At 45.9% G+C, this 18,285-nt stretch overlaps 1 protein-coding gene across 2 annotated transcripts in view; it reads left to right on the top strand.

The window, feature by feature from the left end:
* The window catches only part of LOC143301177 (uncharacterized), a 25,090-nt gene extending 11,150 nt beyond the window's left edge, over nucleotides 1–13,940 (top strand). The window contains exons 2-3 of one of the 2 annotated variants that reach the window (XM_076615275.1): nucleotides 5,568–6,513; nucleotides 8,464–13,940. In XM_076615275.1, coding sequence (XP_076471390.1) covers nucleotides 5,763–6,513; nucleotides 8,464–11,075 — 3,363 coding nt within the window. In that variant the 5' untranslated portion in view covers nucleotides 5,568–5,762 and the 3' untranslated portion in view covers nucleotides 11,076–13,940. Of the gene's footprint in view, nucleotides 1–5,567; nucleotides 6,523–8,463 lie in introns of both variants that reach the window. The other variant, XM_076615274.1, reaches the window with a different exon arrangement.
* Nucleotides 13,941–18,285: the final 4,345 nt, after the last annotated feature.

Here is an 18,285-nt window from a genome sequence, read left to right as displayed (position 1 = left end):
CAGTGACTTTGAAAAGCTCTTAACTCTCTCCATACGAACGGCGAAAGAGACGACGTTAACAGCGCTTCACCCCAATTACCATCATCAAAATATTGCAAGCGGAAGGCTCTTATACTGAAGAGGTGAATGTTGACAAAGAATACCACAATTCTGACGACGGAAGCTAAAGGTTGGGTCATTCAGACACCCACTGGACATCCGAGGGGTCTGTGTAGAGGAGAAGAGAGGACTGGCCGTACTGAGTGTGTTAAACCTTTCAAAACGTGAAGTGAAAATGGTTGGGGGATAAGGGTTTTCGTTTCACTTCCCCCAAAAATTTGGAACTTGCTACCACCCAGTATGTGCAGCTCTACAACTCGAGTGAATTTAAAATCAGTCTCAAGACATTTGTTTTTGTCAAGAGGCATCCGCAAGCTAGCCCTGCTGAAGAAGCTGGCCGGGACGACTTGGGGAGCAGACAGCAGGCTTCTCGCCAGGGTCTACATGGGAGCGGTCAGACCCACCATGGAGTACGCCTCAACCTCGTGGGGCACAGCCTCCAAGACCAACAAGAGCCGGCTCGACAAAGTCCAAAATATGGGACTACGCCTCATACTTGGAGCCATGAGGTCCACGCCGATCCATGACACGGAGAAAACTGCTAACGTTGAGCCCCTGGAGAGAAGACGCAACCTGAAAGTCCTGCCCCCTGTATGAGAAGATGCGGCAGCAGTCCTGGCCTGGGGGTGCTGACCTCAACACCAAGCTCTGGGGGACGGTAGCCGATCTTCACCGGACGTCCGAGTTTGTGGCATCCCTCAGACTTCGACCCTGACTGCGTAGCTGTCGAACGCAAAAGAAAGAAAGAAAGAGTAAATTTGAAATCAGTCTCAAGACATTTGTTTTTGTCGAGTGTTCCCTTAGCTTTGTCACACAGGCTGTGTGTGTGTGTGGACGACTGGAGTGATGAGTGTGCAGTGTTTGTGCATGGATTGTGGAGCGTGTACACTGTGGCAGTAAGTGTAATGGGGCGCAAGAAGAAAGACACTTTATGCTGACAGTTTAACGCTTCCACTTGCGTGATCCATGCAGACCAACGTGAAATGAACAGAACACTGGAAACCAGAAAACAGATCTGGAACAAAATAAACAAGTACATTTCAAATGGTCCCAGGAGCTTTGTTGTTTTTTGTTTGCTTTTTGTTTTTTTTGTTTTTTATTTTTTACTTATCACACATTACACACTAAGAGTGGGAAAAAAAAAGCTTTTGCCAATTGGAAACAATCCAGCAGACAACGAGTATTGTGATTATTATGAGTACTTTAGATGTTCTACATTACTGGCATCGAAGGAAAAGGAAGGACAAGTCTTAAAAAACTGTTGCATTAGGTTGGTGTCACCAAAAAGCTAGAGCATGAAAAAGGCACATACCCCCCGGCCCCACCCGCCCGGACCCCCCACCCACCATGCACCCCCCCCCCCCCCCGCTCCCCCTCCACTCCACACACCCCCCCGCACCCCCTCCACTCCACCCCCCTCCACACAGACACACAATTCCAATTCCCCCAGCCCACCCCCCATGCACATACACCCTCCTGGCCCCCTGTCGCACAACACACACACCCTCCCCCCTCCACCCCACCTCCCACCCCCCCTCACACACAAACACATAACACCTCCCCAAGACCCCCCCCCCTCCACCACCACCCCCCCCCTCCTCCCACCTGCTCCTCCCCACACCCGTCACATCATCTCAAGCGTCACAGGCTTTCCCACAGATAGAGAGACAGGCATACATGATTGACTGTGCAATCGACGGGCGCAATAGCCGAGTGGTTAAAGCGTTGGACTGTCAATCTGAGGGTCCCGGGTTTGAATCACGGTGACGGCGCCTGGTGGGTAAAGGGTGGAGATTTTTACGATCTCCCAGGTCAACATATGTGCAGACCTGCCAGTGCCTGAACCCCCTCCGTGTGTATGCGCAAGCATAAGATCAAATACGCACGTTAAAGATCCTGTAATCCATGTCAGCGTTCGGTGGGTTATGGAAACAAGAACATACCCAGCATGCACACCCCCGAAAACGGAGTATGGCTGCCTACATGGCGGGGTAAAAACGGTCATACACGTAAAAGCCCACTCGTGTGCATACGAGTGAACGCAGAAGAAGAAGAAGAAGACTGTGCAATCTGGATGCAGCAAGAACCATTGTTGGTGTAATGCTACCTTGCCGCTAATGGTTCCCTGGCTGATGGCACTAGAATGGCTAATGGCTCTGCCACAGTGGGTCGTCCTTTTGTACGGCGCCCTGTTTAGCTAAGAAGTGGAGAGGTGGGAGGAGCTGGTTCTGTCATCTCGTGCTGGTGGATCACTGTGGAGCTGTTGTGTGTACATGGTCTTGTGTGTGTGTGTGTGTGTGTGTGTGTGTGTGTGTGTGTGTGTCTGTCTGTGTCTGTCTGTCTGCGTGCCTGGTGGATCACTGTGGAGCTGTTGTGTGTACATGGTCTTGTGTGTGTGTGTGTGTGTGTGTGTGTGTGTGTGTGTGTGTGTGTGTGTGTGTGTGTGCTTGTGTGTCTGTCTGTCTGTGTGCCTGGTGGATCACTGTGGAGCTGTTGTGTGTACATGGTCTTTTTTTGTGTGTGTGTGTGTGTGTGTGTGTGTGTGTGTTTGTCTGTCTGTTTGTCTGTCTGTGTCTGAGAGAGATAATGATGTTTTATTCAAGAAAGGCCATGGCCCCCCATTTGAAGAGAGAGAGAGAGAGAGAGAGAGAGAGAGAGAGAGAGAGAGAGAGAGCAAATTATGCAAATACAAATTTTACGAATGGTTTAATCAGCATAGACCTTTGTCTCTTGTGGATTGTATACAGGCATCTTCAGTCCTATCATCATCAAAGTTTTAAAAAAGAAAAAAAAAAGAAAAAAAAAATCTGTCCTGAGCACATTTTCTCTTGTTTTTATATAGATACAAAGACAAGTTTCAGATAGTATTGGTATTTGTAGAGAACATCAGTAATCTAAAGGCACAATAATTCTTAGAAAGAGAGCGAGAGAGAGAGAGCAAGTGTATGGATATGGATGTCTGTGTATGCATGCTTACAGTTTGTTAGTGTGTCGCATTCTATCAGTATGTGCAAATGTGTATGTGTGTGTAAGCATGTGTGTTTCTTTTATTGATGTTGATCAGATGGATTTTAAACCCTCTGCATGACAGGCACAAGAGTCGAGTGGTTAAAGCATTGGACTTCCAACCTGAGGCTCGAGGGTTTGAATTCTAGTCACACGGTCTGGTTTGTTAAGGGTGGAGATTTTTCCAATCTCCCAGGTCAGCAGATCTGAAGACCTGTTTGTGCCTGAACCTCCTTTGAGTGTGTAATGCATGCAGAAGATAAAATCTGTTCATCAGTAATACAGTAATCCGTAACAGCATTTTAAGGAAACAAGAACATGCCAATCTTGTACACTGTCAAAAACGGACTATGGCTGCCTGCATGGTGGAGTAGAAACAGTCATACTCCATGTCAGGACCGACGTTAGGGAAACAAGAACATGTCAGTCTTGCACACCATCAAAAACAGACTATGGCTGCCTGCGTGATGGGGTAGAAACAGTCATACTCCGTGTCAGCGCCGACATTACGGAAACAAGAACATGTCAATCTTGCACACCGTCAAAAACGGACTATGGCTGCCTGCGTGATGGGGTAGAAACAGTCATACTCCATGTCAGCGCCATTGTTAGGGAAACAAGAACATGTCAGTCTTGCACACCATCAAAAACAGACTATGGCTGCCTGCGTGATGGGGTAGAAACAGTCATACTCCGTGTCAGCGCCAATGTTAGGGAAACAAGAACATGTCAAACTTGCACACTGTCAAAAACAGACTATGGCTGCCTGCGTGATGGGGTAGAAACAGTCATAATCCATGTCAGTGCCAATGTTAGGGAAACAAGCATATGTCAATCTTGCACACCGTCAGAAACGGACTATGGCTGCCTGCGTGATGGGGGTGGAAACATACATGTAAAAAGCCCTCTTGTACATGTAGGAGTGATGCGGGAGCTGCAGCCCACTAACATAGAAGGAGAAGAAGAAACCCTCTTTACCTGTTTCCCCACCCCTTCTTCTTCTTCTTCTGCGTTCACTCATATGCACACGAGTGGGCTTTTATGTGTATGGCTGTTTTTACCCCGCCATGTAGGCAGCCATACTCTGTTTTCGGGGGTGTGCATGCTGGGTATGTTCTTGTTTCCATAACCCACCGAACGCTGACATGGATTACAGGATCTTTAACGTGCGTATTTGATCTTCAGCTTGCATATCCACACGAAGGGGGTTCAGGCACTAGCAGGTCTGCACATATGTTGACCTGGGAGATCGTAAAAATCTCCACCCTTTACCCACCAGGCGCTGTCACCGTGATTCAAACCCGGGACCCCCAGATTGACAGTCCAACGCTTTAACCACTCGGCTATTGCGCCCGTCCCCCACCCCTTCATTCCGTACCAGTTCTGAAATACAGTTGACTGCTCACTTCATTTTCCACCAATGTAAGTCCCATAAGGGCTCATCGCTGAAGCCAGACCTGCGATAAAGTTGTTAAGATGTGGAGCAGTGGCCTCATGGGAATCAAGCGTCCATGGGTTTGATCCCCATATATATATAGAGAGGAGGATTTTTACTCCCCCCTCCACTAGACCTTGTTCTATTAGCAGGAAACTGGCTGCAGCTGTGAAGCTTTGTTACAGTGTGAAAAACGGTCCTTTTAACATGACCCCTGAAAGTCGACTGAAGTCACCTGTGGCGGTGAAAGAGTTAAAAAGGCAGAAGGAGGGAGAGGATTAGGCCCTGCCTTCATACGCCAGTTTCACTTTCTCAGGGAGGCGTCACTGCATTCAGACAAATCCATACACCCTACACCACATCTGCTAGGCCAGATGCCTGACAGCAGCGTGACCCAATGTGGTTGTCAGGCCTTGAGTGCGTGCTTTTGTGTTTGTGTACCTGTCAGAGTGGATTTTTTTTTTTTTTACATCCTTTTGCCAGGGGACAGCACTTTGGTTGCCATGGGTTCTTTTCCAGTGTGCCAAGTGCGTGCTGCACATAGGACCTCGGTTTATCGTCTCCTATGCCAGGCCCTGGAATTTGAAATCACTGCCCCCGATGGCCATAGAAGACTTTTTTTTTATTTTTGGCTGCCCCATCATCTGCGCCGTTTCAGTGGCATTACTCCCACGCCGCTCATTTAGATTCCCCCATACACAGCCACACCCGGGTTCGTCCGTCGCAGTTCCAGCGTTGGCAGTCCACAGGGAACCATCGATGTAAGGTCGCCTGGAGGCCACATACCAGAGGAGACCCTGCACTGCTGCTGAGTCACTTCAGTGGTGTTCAGTGGTGCCTGTTCTGTTTTAACGTACTTAGGACACCACCTACTAAGCCCCCTACTAATGACAATAATGGCTTAGTTGCGGAGCCAGACTGAGTGAGCGTCTCTCCCAAAGAAAGACTCTCTTTTTAGTGATACCTTTGCACACATTCTGCCTCCAAAGCACCTTTAAACAATGAGAAAATGTGGTTGTGTTTTCAGGTGGTGGTGAGCGAGAAGTGAAGTGTTCAGAGTCCTGCTGGCAGAAGGAGCCCTGATGACCGGATTTCTGACCTGAACGGAGAGACAACTCCACAGCACGAAAAAGCAACAACAACAACAACAACAACAAAAAAAAAAAAAAAAAAGGAAGGAAAACAGACTTGATTCCTGCGGAAACCTACCACAGCCAGTATCATGGCAGAGCTGAAGCTGACGGCAGTGCAGGGCTTGAGGACGCAGGAAGGGGACACCTGGGAAGGGTTTTACGGCGAAGAGGACGATCAAGAACAGAAAGAGGAAGCAGAAATCCAGCCAGGCGAGAACGAAAAAGAAAGCGAAGGTTACGGTGACGACGACTTCGAAGAGGAAGAGGAGGACGATAAAGGCAGGGATGATCGTCACACAGACCCAGGAGAAGACAACGCAGATGTTGTAGAAAACAACAACAACAACAACAACGACAACCCCACCGCTGAAGCAGCCGAAAAGGAAAGGGACAGCTCGCCAGAGGACAAACACTCCAAGAAGAGCAGAGCCAGGAAACCTAAATCCCACAAGCACCGCCCCTCCTCATCCAACCGTGCCAGATCTCACAAGCCCAGGAGGGAGGGAGGGGAGGAGGAGAGAAGCCCCACCACGGCTCAGAACTACAAACAGCGAGACAGCAACAGACAGCACTACCACGACGACGACGGCGACAACGGCGACAACAAACAGCGCGGACGAAGGCTTCAGCGGCGCAGACAGATGAAGAACGAGCACCTTCTGGAGCGAGTGGAGCAGGCGGGTCGGGAACGCCTGGAGCAGAAGTTTCTGGAACTTGAGGAGCTGATGGCTCGGCCCCTGGCCGACACCACCCGGGGTGGGCGCCTGTCCCGGCAGCGGGTGCAGAGAATGGTGGACCAAGGCCACCGGTACACGCAGAGCGCACACCAGGAGGGGCGTGGTGAGGGAGGTGGGGCCATGGGCTCCCTTTTTCTTTTAGGGGGGCGTGGGGGGGAGTCCTTGTTTTTTGTTTGTGTGTTATTGTTTGTTTAAAGTGTATCTTTAAAAAAACAACAACTTATTTTTATAGAAAGTGAGGGAGTCCTGTTTCGTTGTTTTTTTTTTGTGTGTGTGTCTTATTGTTTGTTTAGAGTGTATCTTAAAAAAAAAAAAGTCTATTTTCATAGAAAGGTGGGGAGTCTTGTTTCGGTTCTTTTTTGTGTGTGTGTTTCTTATTGTTCATTTAGAGTATCTTTTTAAAAAAAAATCTCTTTATTTATTTTCATAGAAAGGGGGGTGGGGGGTGGGGGGTCTTGTTTCGTTTTTTGTTTGTGTTTCTTTTTGTTCGTTTAGAGTGTATCTTTAAAAAAAAAAAAATCTCTTAATTTTACTCAGATAGGCAGTCTTTCATTTGCGTTTTTGTGTGGGTGTGCATGCGTTGAGGTATTTTTTCTGTTTTCATAAAAGAAAATTAATTAAATAACAAAATCCTTATTTCATGAAAATGGACTGTTGCAGTTGTCTGGTTTGATGATCTTGGATGTTGTTAGACGTGTACAGTCTAGTTTTTCTACACGCATATCTGATTTTGATTTTTTAATCTCTTTTGTTTTATATCATCAAAAGCGAGGAGTCATGTTCGTTTTTTTTGCATTTTTTCTGTGTTATGTTGGCTGAAATTTGGTGTTAATTGAGGTCAAACACACTTTATTTAGATTACACTTCATTATAAACAAAAAAAATCCTCATTAGTCCCACACAGAGAATGACAACTGTTAATCTTTTTGCATTTTTGTTCCTTATGCACGTTTAGTGTTCTAATGGTACACCCTTAAAGTTTTTCCCTTGAGTATTCTTATTGCTCATTAATGGTGCATCAAGACTTGGTCAGTTGGAAACAGGACCTAATGGTCTAGTCCTAACTTTACAATAATACAAATCCAGCTCTAACTGGTTAGACAGTTACAAGCCTTATGTTTGCAGTGTGATGCATCACAAGTGTTAGTATGTGCTGTGTGTTTGGGATAAGATTTATGTCACGTATTGGATGATGTGTGCTGCTCTTGATGGTTTCCATACCAATATAAATAGATGAAGATTTAGTAAATTTTATCAAAATGCCTGACTTTAATATCTTGTGAGCAGAGACTTAAATGCATTACAGTCACCTATTTTCCAAACACCAAATTGTCATTCAAACGCATGCATGACATCTGAATAAAATTGATAAGAAGGAAAATCTAGAAGACTAAGGTAAGATAAGGTAGTGAAGGAATGGCCTACTTGTGAAGATAGGTGGGTTTATTAAGGTCATTAGACAAGTCAAAGAGCTGAGTGCGAGACACTGACGAAGACTGAACAGGGAAAGGTAAGTTTGTTCCCATAATTGACTAAGGGTCTCAGAACAGACGAGAGTACATGAGACAGGAGTGCCGTTTTCTTCTCAACAGTGTGGAGTGTTTGAATCTGGGTTATGCCCGTAAAGACAAACGAGAGGGGGTCTGAAGCACGAATATCGTAAGAAAGATGCAAGATTAGGGGCAGTGTAGAGGTGAAGGCTGCCACAGAGATAGGAAGGGGCAGATTTGTGAATACATTTATAACATAGAGTGCTGATCTTATACTTTATTCTGTGTGGGACAGGGAGCCAATGGAATTGTTGCAAAATAGAAGTGATGTGCTCAGATCTTTTCTTTCTGAGGATGAGTCAGGCAGCAGAGTTTTGTATGCACTAAAGGGACTGAATGGATGAAGCAGGCAAACCAGACAATAGGGAGTTACAGTAGTCAAGGCGAGAGAGAATGAGAGAAATGACAAGTCTAGATGTTGCGTCAAAATGTTCCTGCCAGATTTCCTGATTAAACCCTTGACAGGGGTTGGCATCTCTGCACCCATGTGTTGTGTGTTGCAGGAGGGGGGGAGAACCAGGAAGCTTACTCCACCATCCGCGTGCTTCAGGCCACCAGACGCAGCGTCCACCTCAAGATCTCCTACTCCCCCAGGTCGTCCCACTCCCCTCACTCCCACCCTCCCCACAACAAACCCTCCACCCCCCAGCGCGGCAGTCAAGGCTCGGTGGACTCTCCCAACACCAGCAGCTCCGGGAGATCCCATTCCAGGAACAGCACGGGCCGCTCGCAGAGAGAGAACGGGTTTGGGGGGTACTCCAGCGAGGAGGGCGGGGAGTCAGGGAGGAGCGACGAAGACGATGGTCTTCGGAGGTCGGGCGTCCCCACAGACACGTTCCTCAAGCACACGGACAACCCCAAACTGCGAGAGTGGATCAGGCGCAAGGACGCCGAGCACAGGAGAGCCAGGAAGGCCGAGCGCCTCAAGAAGCGAGAGGAGCGCAACGACAAGATGGTGGAAGACGAGCTGAAGATCGCACGGCGGGAAAAGTCGTCGGAGCGCGTGAAGCAGTGGATGGAGGTGAAGCGCAAGGAGGCCCTGCTGCGGCAGAAAGCGGAGCGGCAGAGGAGGAGGAAACAGGAAGCGGAAGAGCAGCGGAGGAGAGCTGCAAGCCAGGAGAGCGGCGGCCTCCGAGGAACCCGCATCGACAGACCCCACACGGCGCCCACCAAGAAGAGCGGCTACGTTCTGATCAAGCGGCCAAACTCCGCCGCCAGACTGGATGACGGGGACGGTTCCAACTCCAAGCCGCCAGACACCAAGTTTGTCTACAAGCGCAGCGTGACCGGCCGCGTGCAGCTGATGAAGCTCCAGAACGATCGAAACGAACGGGCACGCAGCGCTGAGCGTCAGAGGTGTGATGAGCTGTCCACAGAGGAAAGGAAAGAGAAGGCGAAGACGTCGTATGATGCCTGGCTGCTGGCGAAGAAGAAGGAGGAAGTGGAGAACAGGAAGGCAGCCCGGAGACAGAAGGAAGCCAGGCAGGAGGAGGCAGACCCCGACATGGAACGCATCATCCCGGAGCTGGCCCGGCGCAGAATCGACCGGGTGAAGAACGGGAAGAAAACGTTGGACACGGGACTTGATCAGAGCTCAGTCAACAGCAGCGGAGGTGGTGGGGGAGGGCAGGATGGAGAAGAGGCTCAGGAGGGGGAGGAGGGCGGGGGTGAACCCAGGCGCTGTTCCTACCAGCTGGAGGTCAACGGTGTGGCAGCCACAGCCAGCCAGAGGCCCTCTTCTGCCCGCGTGGTGCAGACCCCCAAGCCCCGCAAAGCGGCCTCCCCACTGCCGCCTCGCCCCAAGTCGGCCAGCGCCACCTCCAGGCGGAAGGGGAGCGCCGCCAGAAAGACGCCGTCAGCCTCCTCCCCCTCCACCTTCACTCTCCCCTTCCCTGAGGACCTTGGCGTTCCCTACCACGTCAAGCGCATGCAGGAGAAGCTCTTCTCCGGGCAGCTCACCTCGCAGTCCGATGACGGAGAGCGCCCGGAGCCTCAGGGCTGTGCCGCCATCGAGTCTGCCGCCTGCCCGACCTTGAACTCCGGGTCAGAGGTCACCCCTCAGACCAGTCTGGTTCTGCTGCAGGAGATCGAGGCGGAGGCAGAACAGGAGGAGGCCACCCTGGTGGCAGTGCAGAGTGCACTGCAGAAGGCAGCAGGCGCTGGCCGTGGTAGCCCTCCTGAGGAAGGGGAAGAGCCAGAGGCAGGAGAAGCAGAGGCGGAAGAGGCGGCACAAGACTCGGATATGTCCACTGACGAACCCGGGGAAGAACCTGATGTTGGTGACGCTGCAGAACAAGCAGAAGAACAAGGAGAAGGAGAGCAGGGTGAAGATGGCACCGAAGACAAGGACGGAGTGGCCGACGGCTCTGAACAGCCGGCTGAAGAAGAAACTGAAACGGGCGATGGTGAGACAAACGAGGGAGAGTTGAACGAAGGAAATGCTGATGACGAGGGTGAGGGTGAAGATGATGGTCACAGTGAAGAGGAGGAAGAGGAGGACCAACCCCAAGGAGAGGAAGAAGGAGAGGAAGGACAAGCAGCTGAAGAAACACTGATGGGCAGCGAAGAAAACGCTGAAGACTTCATGGAAGAAGATGAACGTCAAGAGAGCACCACTGCAGAGCCCAGCTCCGTCACGGAAGAGGAGGGTGCCGTGGTAGCTCCTGCTGAGGAGACCGAAGACGAAGAGGCTTTAGAAACAGCCATGGATGACCAAGAAGAATCTGCAGAAGCAGCAGAAGAATCTGAAGAACCAGATGCAGGCCTGGAGGAAGCTGCAGAAGCAGATGAAGAACCTGCAGAACCAGATGCAGGCCTGGAGGAAGCTGCAGAAGCAGATGAAGAACCTGCAGAACCAGAGTCCACAGAAGCAGCTGAAGAATGTGCAGAAGCAGAGGCAGAGCAGGGTGAAGATGGGCCAGAGCCTGACCCCGCCACATCCACAGCAGAAGAGCCGGAGGTGCAGGATGTAGGGGAGGGGGCGTCGTGTGGACGGTCGGAGAAGCACGTGTCCTTTTCTGAAGAGCTGGCCGTGGTGTGCGAGTCTGACCCGGTGGACGCTCCTTCTCCCCTCTCCAGCGGTGAACAGGAAGAGGGGGCCATGGACGCAGAGTAGATGGCGGTGTTAGACATTGAATAGCGTTTGCTCACACACACACACACACACACACACAGAGTATTTATAGTAATTTCTTGTGCAAAATTGTACAATTAATTACAGTGCAGATTTATGTACTGTTGATTTTAATAGAAAATGTTACGTAATTTTCGCACACATACAAAATATATAGCAAGTCAGTGCGCAAAATTGTACAGTTAATTACAGCGCAGATTTATGAACTGTTGATGATGATAGAGAATGTTAAGTAATTTGTGCATACACATATAATGTATGTTAAATCAATGTGCAAAATTGTGTGAATAGATAAAATGCAGATTTTTTGTACTCTTCATCATGATCTGGATGGAAAAGGCTAGGGTAATAATTAGCTGTAGTGAATTTTTGTAAATCGTAATCAGTTGCATTTTGTTCTGTGATATTACTGAGAGGTGATGGGCTTTTCATCCTTTAAGAAACTGTGGGTTTACTTTCAAATGTTTCTTTCTTTTCTAACTGGTTATTGGAAATGTGGGTGAATTCGTGTCAGTTTTGATTGTTTTGAATGTTTCCTGTTTGCTGTTGATACGCTTGCAATGTGTATGTATGTTTCTGTGATAAATAGCAAATTTGTTACTGTGATAAATGGTCATTGTTAATGTGTTACCAGTTTCCCTGTCTCATTTGTGTGCATTCAGAGCAACTGCCCGGATTTCTGTTTGATTTCAGATCTGTCGATCAAATGTTGTGTATACATTTTTGGAGGTTGATTGTTCAAGAATTGAGAAAATAGTATTCATCGTGCTCAGTTCCTCTGGTCACTGTTTGGGGCTTAGTGCAGAGGATATGCTTGTATGATAGTATGTGCACGCATGAGCATACTTACATATATATATATATATATACACACAGATATATACACACATATATCGTACACATTGATATATTTTAATAGGACAAAATATCTTGAGGCATGTTCTTAATCCACTATGGTATATGTTTTCTGTCTTTTGTTTTTTTTTCCAGTAAGGAATGATTACCTCCTGTAACATGGTAAAACATCTTACTATTCCTTGTGAATAATAGTTCACTGTTAAGATATATTAGTGTGCATTCAGTTTCTTACAGGATATGATTTTAACAGTACAAAGATTAAGGCTGTCTATGTGTGTGTGTGTGTGTGTGTGTGTGTGTGTTGTGGGGGGTTGGAGGATGCAGTTGGTTGGATTCTTTGCATATGATCACATCAGTCTGTGGGTAGAAAAAAGGGGATAACGAGAACTGTTTTATTTCTTGGGGTTTTTGTTTGATGACGACTTTATTTTTCAATGGAAAGTGGTGATAACACATGCACACATGCCCTGAATGAGTAGACATGAAAATTTAAAAGCACAACAAAATGCTTTTTGTCTGCTTCCTTTTGATTTTGATTGATTGATGTTTAATGTCCATGTCCATATTTTTTCTTGTCCAGAATGACATATTCATGACTGGACATGAAATGGAATGGATTTTTTTCGTGGGGAAAGTCTGTATGTGTATATTGTATCCATGTGGTTTTGTTTGTTTGTTTTTGGTTGTGCTTTTTGGGGGGAGAGGGGGGAGGGGTTCATATGGTGTAGCATTTTCTGAAAAGGCATGAAATTGAATGCAAATTTTCATATTGATCATGAATTGAAATGGTTATAGATTGAATATGGTATGTAATGAGCGGTTTACAGTGTTTGTGTTTTTGTGTACAGTCACATGTTAGTGTGAATGGAAACTTTTTAGCGTGTGTGTAATTGCATAACGCAGTGACCGTCCCTTTCGTCAGTTTAAAATTTGGTATATGTCCACGTGTACTACATGAGTAGAACCAAACAGCATATTGTGATGGAGCATTTGTGAATCGCCTTGTTCACACTGACAGAAATTGTGATTTCTTTGTTTTTTTTCATCAAACCTTGCACATGCCTCCAGTTTATGCTATCAGGCATTTAAGAATTCATCCACAAGATGTCATGTTTTTTTTTTCACTGGCTGAAATGCAATATGAAATACAGTGTAAATAATTATATAAGTACAGTGTATATATAGTTACCTGAATACAGTGTGTACAGTTATGTTGCTATTATGATTTTTTTTCCCTGTTGCTTTTTCTTTCTTCTTAAAAAAAAAAAAACCCCACAAAAAACCCTTATTATTTCTTTTTTTTTTCTTCTTTTTTTTTTTACGAGGATTTATTTTTGTTGATTTGGTATGTCATATTCCATACTGGAATTCTTAACAGCCAGGTCTGATATATTGCTTACTTTTTATTATTCTTTCCCTTGAAAAAATAATTATTCTTGTGTTTTCCTTCTTCTTCTTCTGTGTTCGTGGGCTGCAACTCCCACGTTCACTCGCATGTACACGAGTGGGTTTTTACGTGTATGACCGTTTTTTTGTGTTTTCCTGTAAAAAACTCCATATTTTAAAAAATTCATTTGTATATTTTGTTATATATATTTTGATATGTCTTATTGCCACAACCAATATTACTGTGATAGTAGGTTTTGGCCCAGACCAACAACACCAACTTTTGTGTGTGTGTTTTTCTTCAGTATTTCATACAGGTTTCCTTGTGATACATTCCAGATAATTATTAGAAATTGTCAGTTTACCGTCCTGTCAGTTTTCGAGTTATGCATGCGTGTGAATGACTGGTGCGAAAGCGCTTTGATTTGTCTCTGCACAAGATTCAGCGCTATATAAATACCATTGTTGTTATTATTATTGTTGTTATTATTATTATAGTTCTTGCCTAAACCAATCTCTGGATACATTCTGTGATGTTTAATAAGAAGTATTTTGGTTTGATTCCTGAAATAAAGATTGTTGTACAACGTGGTTTTGAGCATTGTAAATATGATGATTACAACCATTGTGGATTATATATGCAGGACAGCTTTTATGTATATATAGGTTTTTTTGTTTTTTTTATAAATATTTGTTTGTCAGGTTCTATGTGTGTTTTTAAGGTTTTTATGTATGGTTAGCTTTTATGTATGGTCGTGTTGTCAGTGTTTATGAATGTAGGTCAGTTTTTATGTAGGTAGACCAGTTTTCGTCTTTTAAATCGCTTGATGTTATATTTTTGTTTGAAGCTGATGTGATAAACAACAAAAAGTATTTTGTTTTGACTAGGTGTATTTGGCAGGCCTGTAATTAAAATGTACATTTCGTTAAGCAGTCACACTGTTTGTTTGAGATATTGTCAGAACACAGTCGATGTACCTCTCCTGGATACATTGTTAAAAGACTGTCAGTCCCATTGAGATGATCTTTGCAGTTGCCACAGAGCTTTTCTTTTCTTTTTTTTTCTTTTTTTTTTTGTTGCCATGATCTTACCAGCACACTTACTAATCTGCCCATTACGCTGTCTGGCATCAAGGGCAGCAACTCTGATGCTGTTTCTGTAACAAAGATTTTTTTTCAGGACCAGATTTTTGGTCCTGTGCCCAACGCCCAGCCTTGAGGACATTCTTCTTCTCCTTCTTCATTCGTGAGCTGCAACTCCCACGTTCACTCATATGTACACGAGTGGGCTTTTACATGTTTGACCGTTTTTACCCTGCCACAAAGGCAGCCATACTCCGGTTTCGGGGGTGAACCCTGATGACCAGTGGATCACGCTTTGTCCAGCTTTCACCCTTTGACCTGTCGGGCTTTGGTGACCCTACCAGGGGGCTGTATTCAAGACAAAAATCATTTTGCGTGAAGGCAAGTTACCCTCGACAGGGTAGGGACCCGCGGTAGTTCACCTTGAAGGCCAGGGCCCGTATGCACGTCGATCCGGATAGAGGGCTATCCGCGAATAGCGCCTATTCGGGTGGATAGGCCGCAGATTTTGGTATGTACGTCAGAACGCATAAGCTATCCGACTGGGCTAAACGCGGATAAAGTTATCGGTGCCTCGGGGGTCAGATAGCGAGCCTAAACGCGGATAAATATGGCGGCATTGATGTTTTTCCAAGTGAGACAGCGACGGCAATTGCGAAGAAACCGCATCTTTCGTGACAGAAAGAACCCGTTTGACCTGTACGATGACCATGACCTGTTCCGAAAGTTCAGGTTTAGGCGGCAACATATTTGGGAGCTGACAAACGAGGTGCCTTCACCTTCTCGGCTATCTTTTTCCATGTATCTGTCTTCTGAGGGTTGGTTACACTCGGATTCAAACTGCTGAATAACAGCGCACGTTCCACCTGCATCTCTTCCAGAAATACTAGAATTTCATCAGCACTGAAATTTGGCTTCCTAGTGCGCTTTGAATTCTCCATGGCAAGTAATACAAACAATAAAAACTGGGACTGACGAAAACCGACGAAGCACGTACCAGCGGTAGTTCCACGAGGGAGGGTATGTCTAAACCGAAAGCAATGCCTGCTGCACCGCGGTTTTCCAAAGAATCTATAAATAGCGCGCCGTGTCCTGCCCCGTAAACGCGGAGAGCTATTCAATCGCGAATAGGGCGACGTACATACCAAAACCGGAGAGGGGCTAATCGCGTTTAAGCTCCGAATAGCTAACCGCGTTTAAGCCCTAAACGCGAATAAGCTAATCGGGTTTGACGTGCATACGGGCCCAGGTTATCTTCGTATTCAAGACAGACAAAGTCCACTCAGGCAGCGCGCCCGTGGTCTATAAATAAAAATCTCGGGGATTCCCTTCTGCGCATGCTCTTTTACTTTGCACCACGCCAGTGTGAAAAAAAAAAAAAAAAAGCTTCAGTGGCAAAACATCGATTGGAGTCAGCAACTTGTCAAATCTAGGGGCCACTTTCACATTCTGACACATTGTCCTCCCAGCTTTACAGCTAATTGCAAAAATGAACTAAAATAACAGAGTTCGGATTCAAATATTTATCTGGAATGAACAAATTTCAATGATCTGCAAACTTCGGGCATTCCAAATCTATCGTTTGCAAGCGCGCTCACTTCACAGCTAGCTACATATGTAATTCATGTGGAATATAAATGACGTCTGCCAGTCTCAGTACGTCAATTTTTACTGCCAAGTGAACAGAGGATAAAATCAAAATATCAGATTCCGTATTCAAGACACGGTTTCTCCGCAGAACGTCTGTTTTCCCTAACCACCGCAACAAAACGATTCGCCATATTTACCTCTGCTTCATGGGCAGTCACCCTTGACAGATAGTAAGGGTAGGCTTTCTTCGGGTTTGTAGAACGGCAGTTACGTATTTGTGTTCCTGAATACCGGATATTGCTAACTCTCGGGGCAGTTGGTCTTGCCTCAGGCAGATTACCCGCAGGCACACATTAAACCACAGGCACGATGGTTTCTTGAATACGGCCCCAGAATGATAAGCCCCCACCGTGAGGCCTGCAAGCCCCCACACCACGAGGAGTGGTGGCCTAGAGGTAACGCGTCCGCCTGGGAAGCGAGAGACTCTGAGCACGCTGGTTAGAATCCCGGCACAGTCGCCAGTATTTTCTCCCCCTCCACTAGACCTTGAGCGGTGGTCTGGACGCTAGTCTTTCGGATGAGACAATAAACTGAGGTTCTGTATTCAGCATGAATTTAGCACTTGCTAAAGAACCCACGGCAGCAAAGGGGGTTTCCCTGGTGAAATTCTGCAGAAAAATCCACTTTGATAGTAAAACAGACTAGCAGACAGGAAAAAAAAAGGGGGTGTGGGTGGCGATGGCATTACTGTGTAGGGGAGCACTTTCCCACTAGAGAGCAGCCGGAATTTCACACAGAAAAATCAAGACAAAACATTTCTGGTGATGAAATTCACTGAGTCCTGGACTGCTTTACTTTTCTCCTTGTGGTATTGAAAGTTTTTTTCGTTTAAAAAAAAAAAAAATAATAATAATAACAACAAAAATGCAACATGTAGATCCTGTATCAAGCTTCGTAGAAATACCCGTCCTGCTTGCTGACAGTATGATTATTTCCATTTCCCCCATTTTGTGGGTCAGGTTTTTTTTTTTTTTTTGTTTTTTTTCACTCAAGCCTTTGTCAGTGTCTGTGGCCATAGAATCTGTTACATTATGGGAGAATCCTGTTGAATTGCACTGGTCCTGTGTTGAACGCTGAAGAACAGCTTGATTTTTTTTTTTTATAAAGTTACTCTGGTGTTTGTAGTGCTGCATCCACAAATGGTAAATGTTCAGTGAACCAATCAAAATGTGGTCCTGTAGTGTAGTAGTAAATATGCTTACAGTTTTGTTGTTGTTTTGTTTTGCCTCTTCAATATTGCCTGCTGCTTTTTTTGCTTTTTTTTATCTGTGATTTATGTGTGAAAAGTTACTGACAGTAATACATTGATTATCTTTTCAGCATCATTCCAGGTCTACGAGGGATGAAAGCGTGGGTGTGTGGGTTCATTCAAATGCTTTATCTGTTAGTTGTTGGGAATGTAGCACTGTTTCAGGATGGGTGTGTATGTTACTTGTTGAAATGTCAACTGTTTTTTAATATTGGTTTGTTTGGGTTTTTTGTTCTTGTTTTTTTTTATGATTTTTTTTTTTCGGCCACATTTCTGTGCATGCGGATCTCTAAGCATTTGCCATTGTCTTGTTGAATTTTTGAGCAGTTGAACTTCTTTTCAAGTGCTAGACTCGCAAAATAATCCGTCCAAGATGCAAACAGTGTAAATATATATATGTGTGTGTGTGTGTGTGTTGGGGTTTTTTGTTGTTGTTGTTGGTTGTTTGTTTTTTGTGTGTTTTTTTAGTTGTTTTTTGCAGGTGTCCTTTTTTTCTTTTTTTCCCCCGCACCTCACAAGCTAAACTTAATTTTGGACCATACATCTACACAGCTGCTTCTTCTTCCCTTCAGTCCCCCCCCCCCCCCTGCCCCCACCCCCCACTCCCCCCCAACCTCCCACCCACCTCCCCTCCAAGGAACCCCCTCCTACTTGTTCAGCATGCCTTTTTACAATCCAGCTGAAGGTGAGCAATGGTGTTGGTGATAATTGTGTTACTTTATGTTTTGTGTTTATAGTGATATATACATGTTTCGTTTTTTTGTCCACAGTTTATCTGTAAGTGTCTAGTGTTTTACAGCACTGAACACTTTGGGTAGCAGGAGTCTCGTTGAACGGAATTGAACCAACTGTATGAAATGTTTATAACCTGTTTAATATAGAGTGCAGGTCTCAGCAGTTGCTTACGTTATTGCCTTTCTCCTAACACCAGTCAGACGCAAAGTTGTGTGTACAGACGCACAAGTG

The sequence above is a fragment of the Babylonia areolata genome, chromosome 27 (genome assembly GCF_041734735.1).
Source record: "Babylonia areolata isolate BAREFJ2019XMU chromosome 27, ASM4173473v1, whole genome shotgun sequence".
NCBI lineage: Eukaryota > Metazoa > Mollusca > Gastropoda > Neogastropoda > Buccinidae > Babylonia > Babylonia areolata.
This window is presented reverse-complemented; position numbering and strand designations above follow the sequence as displayed.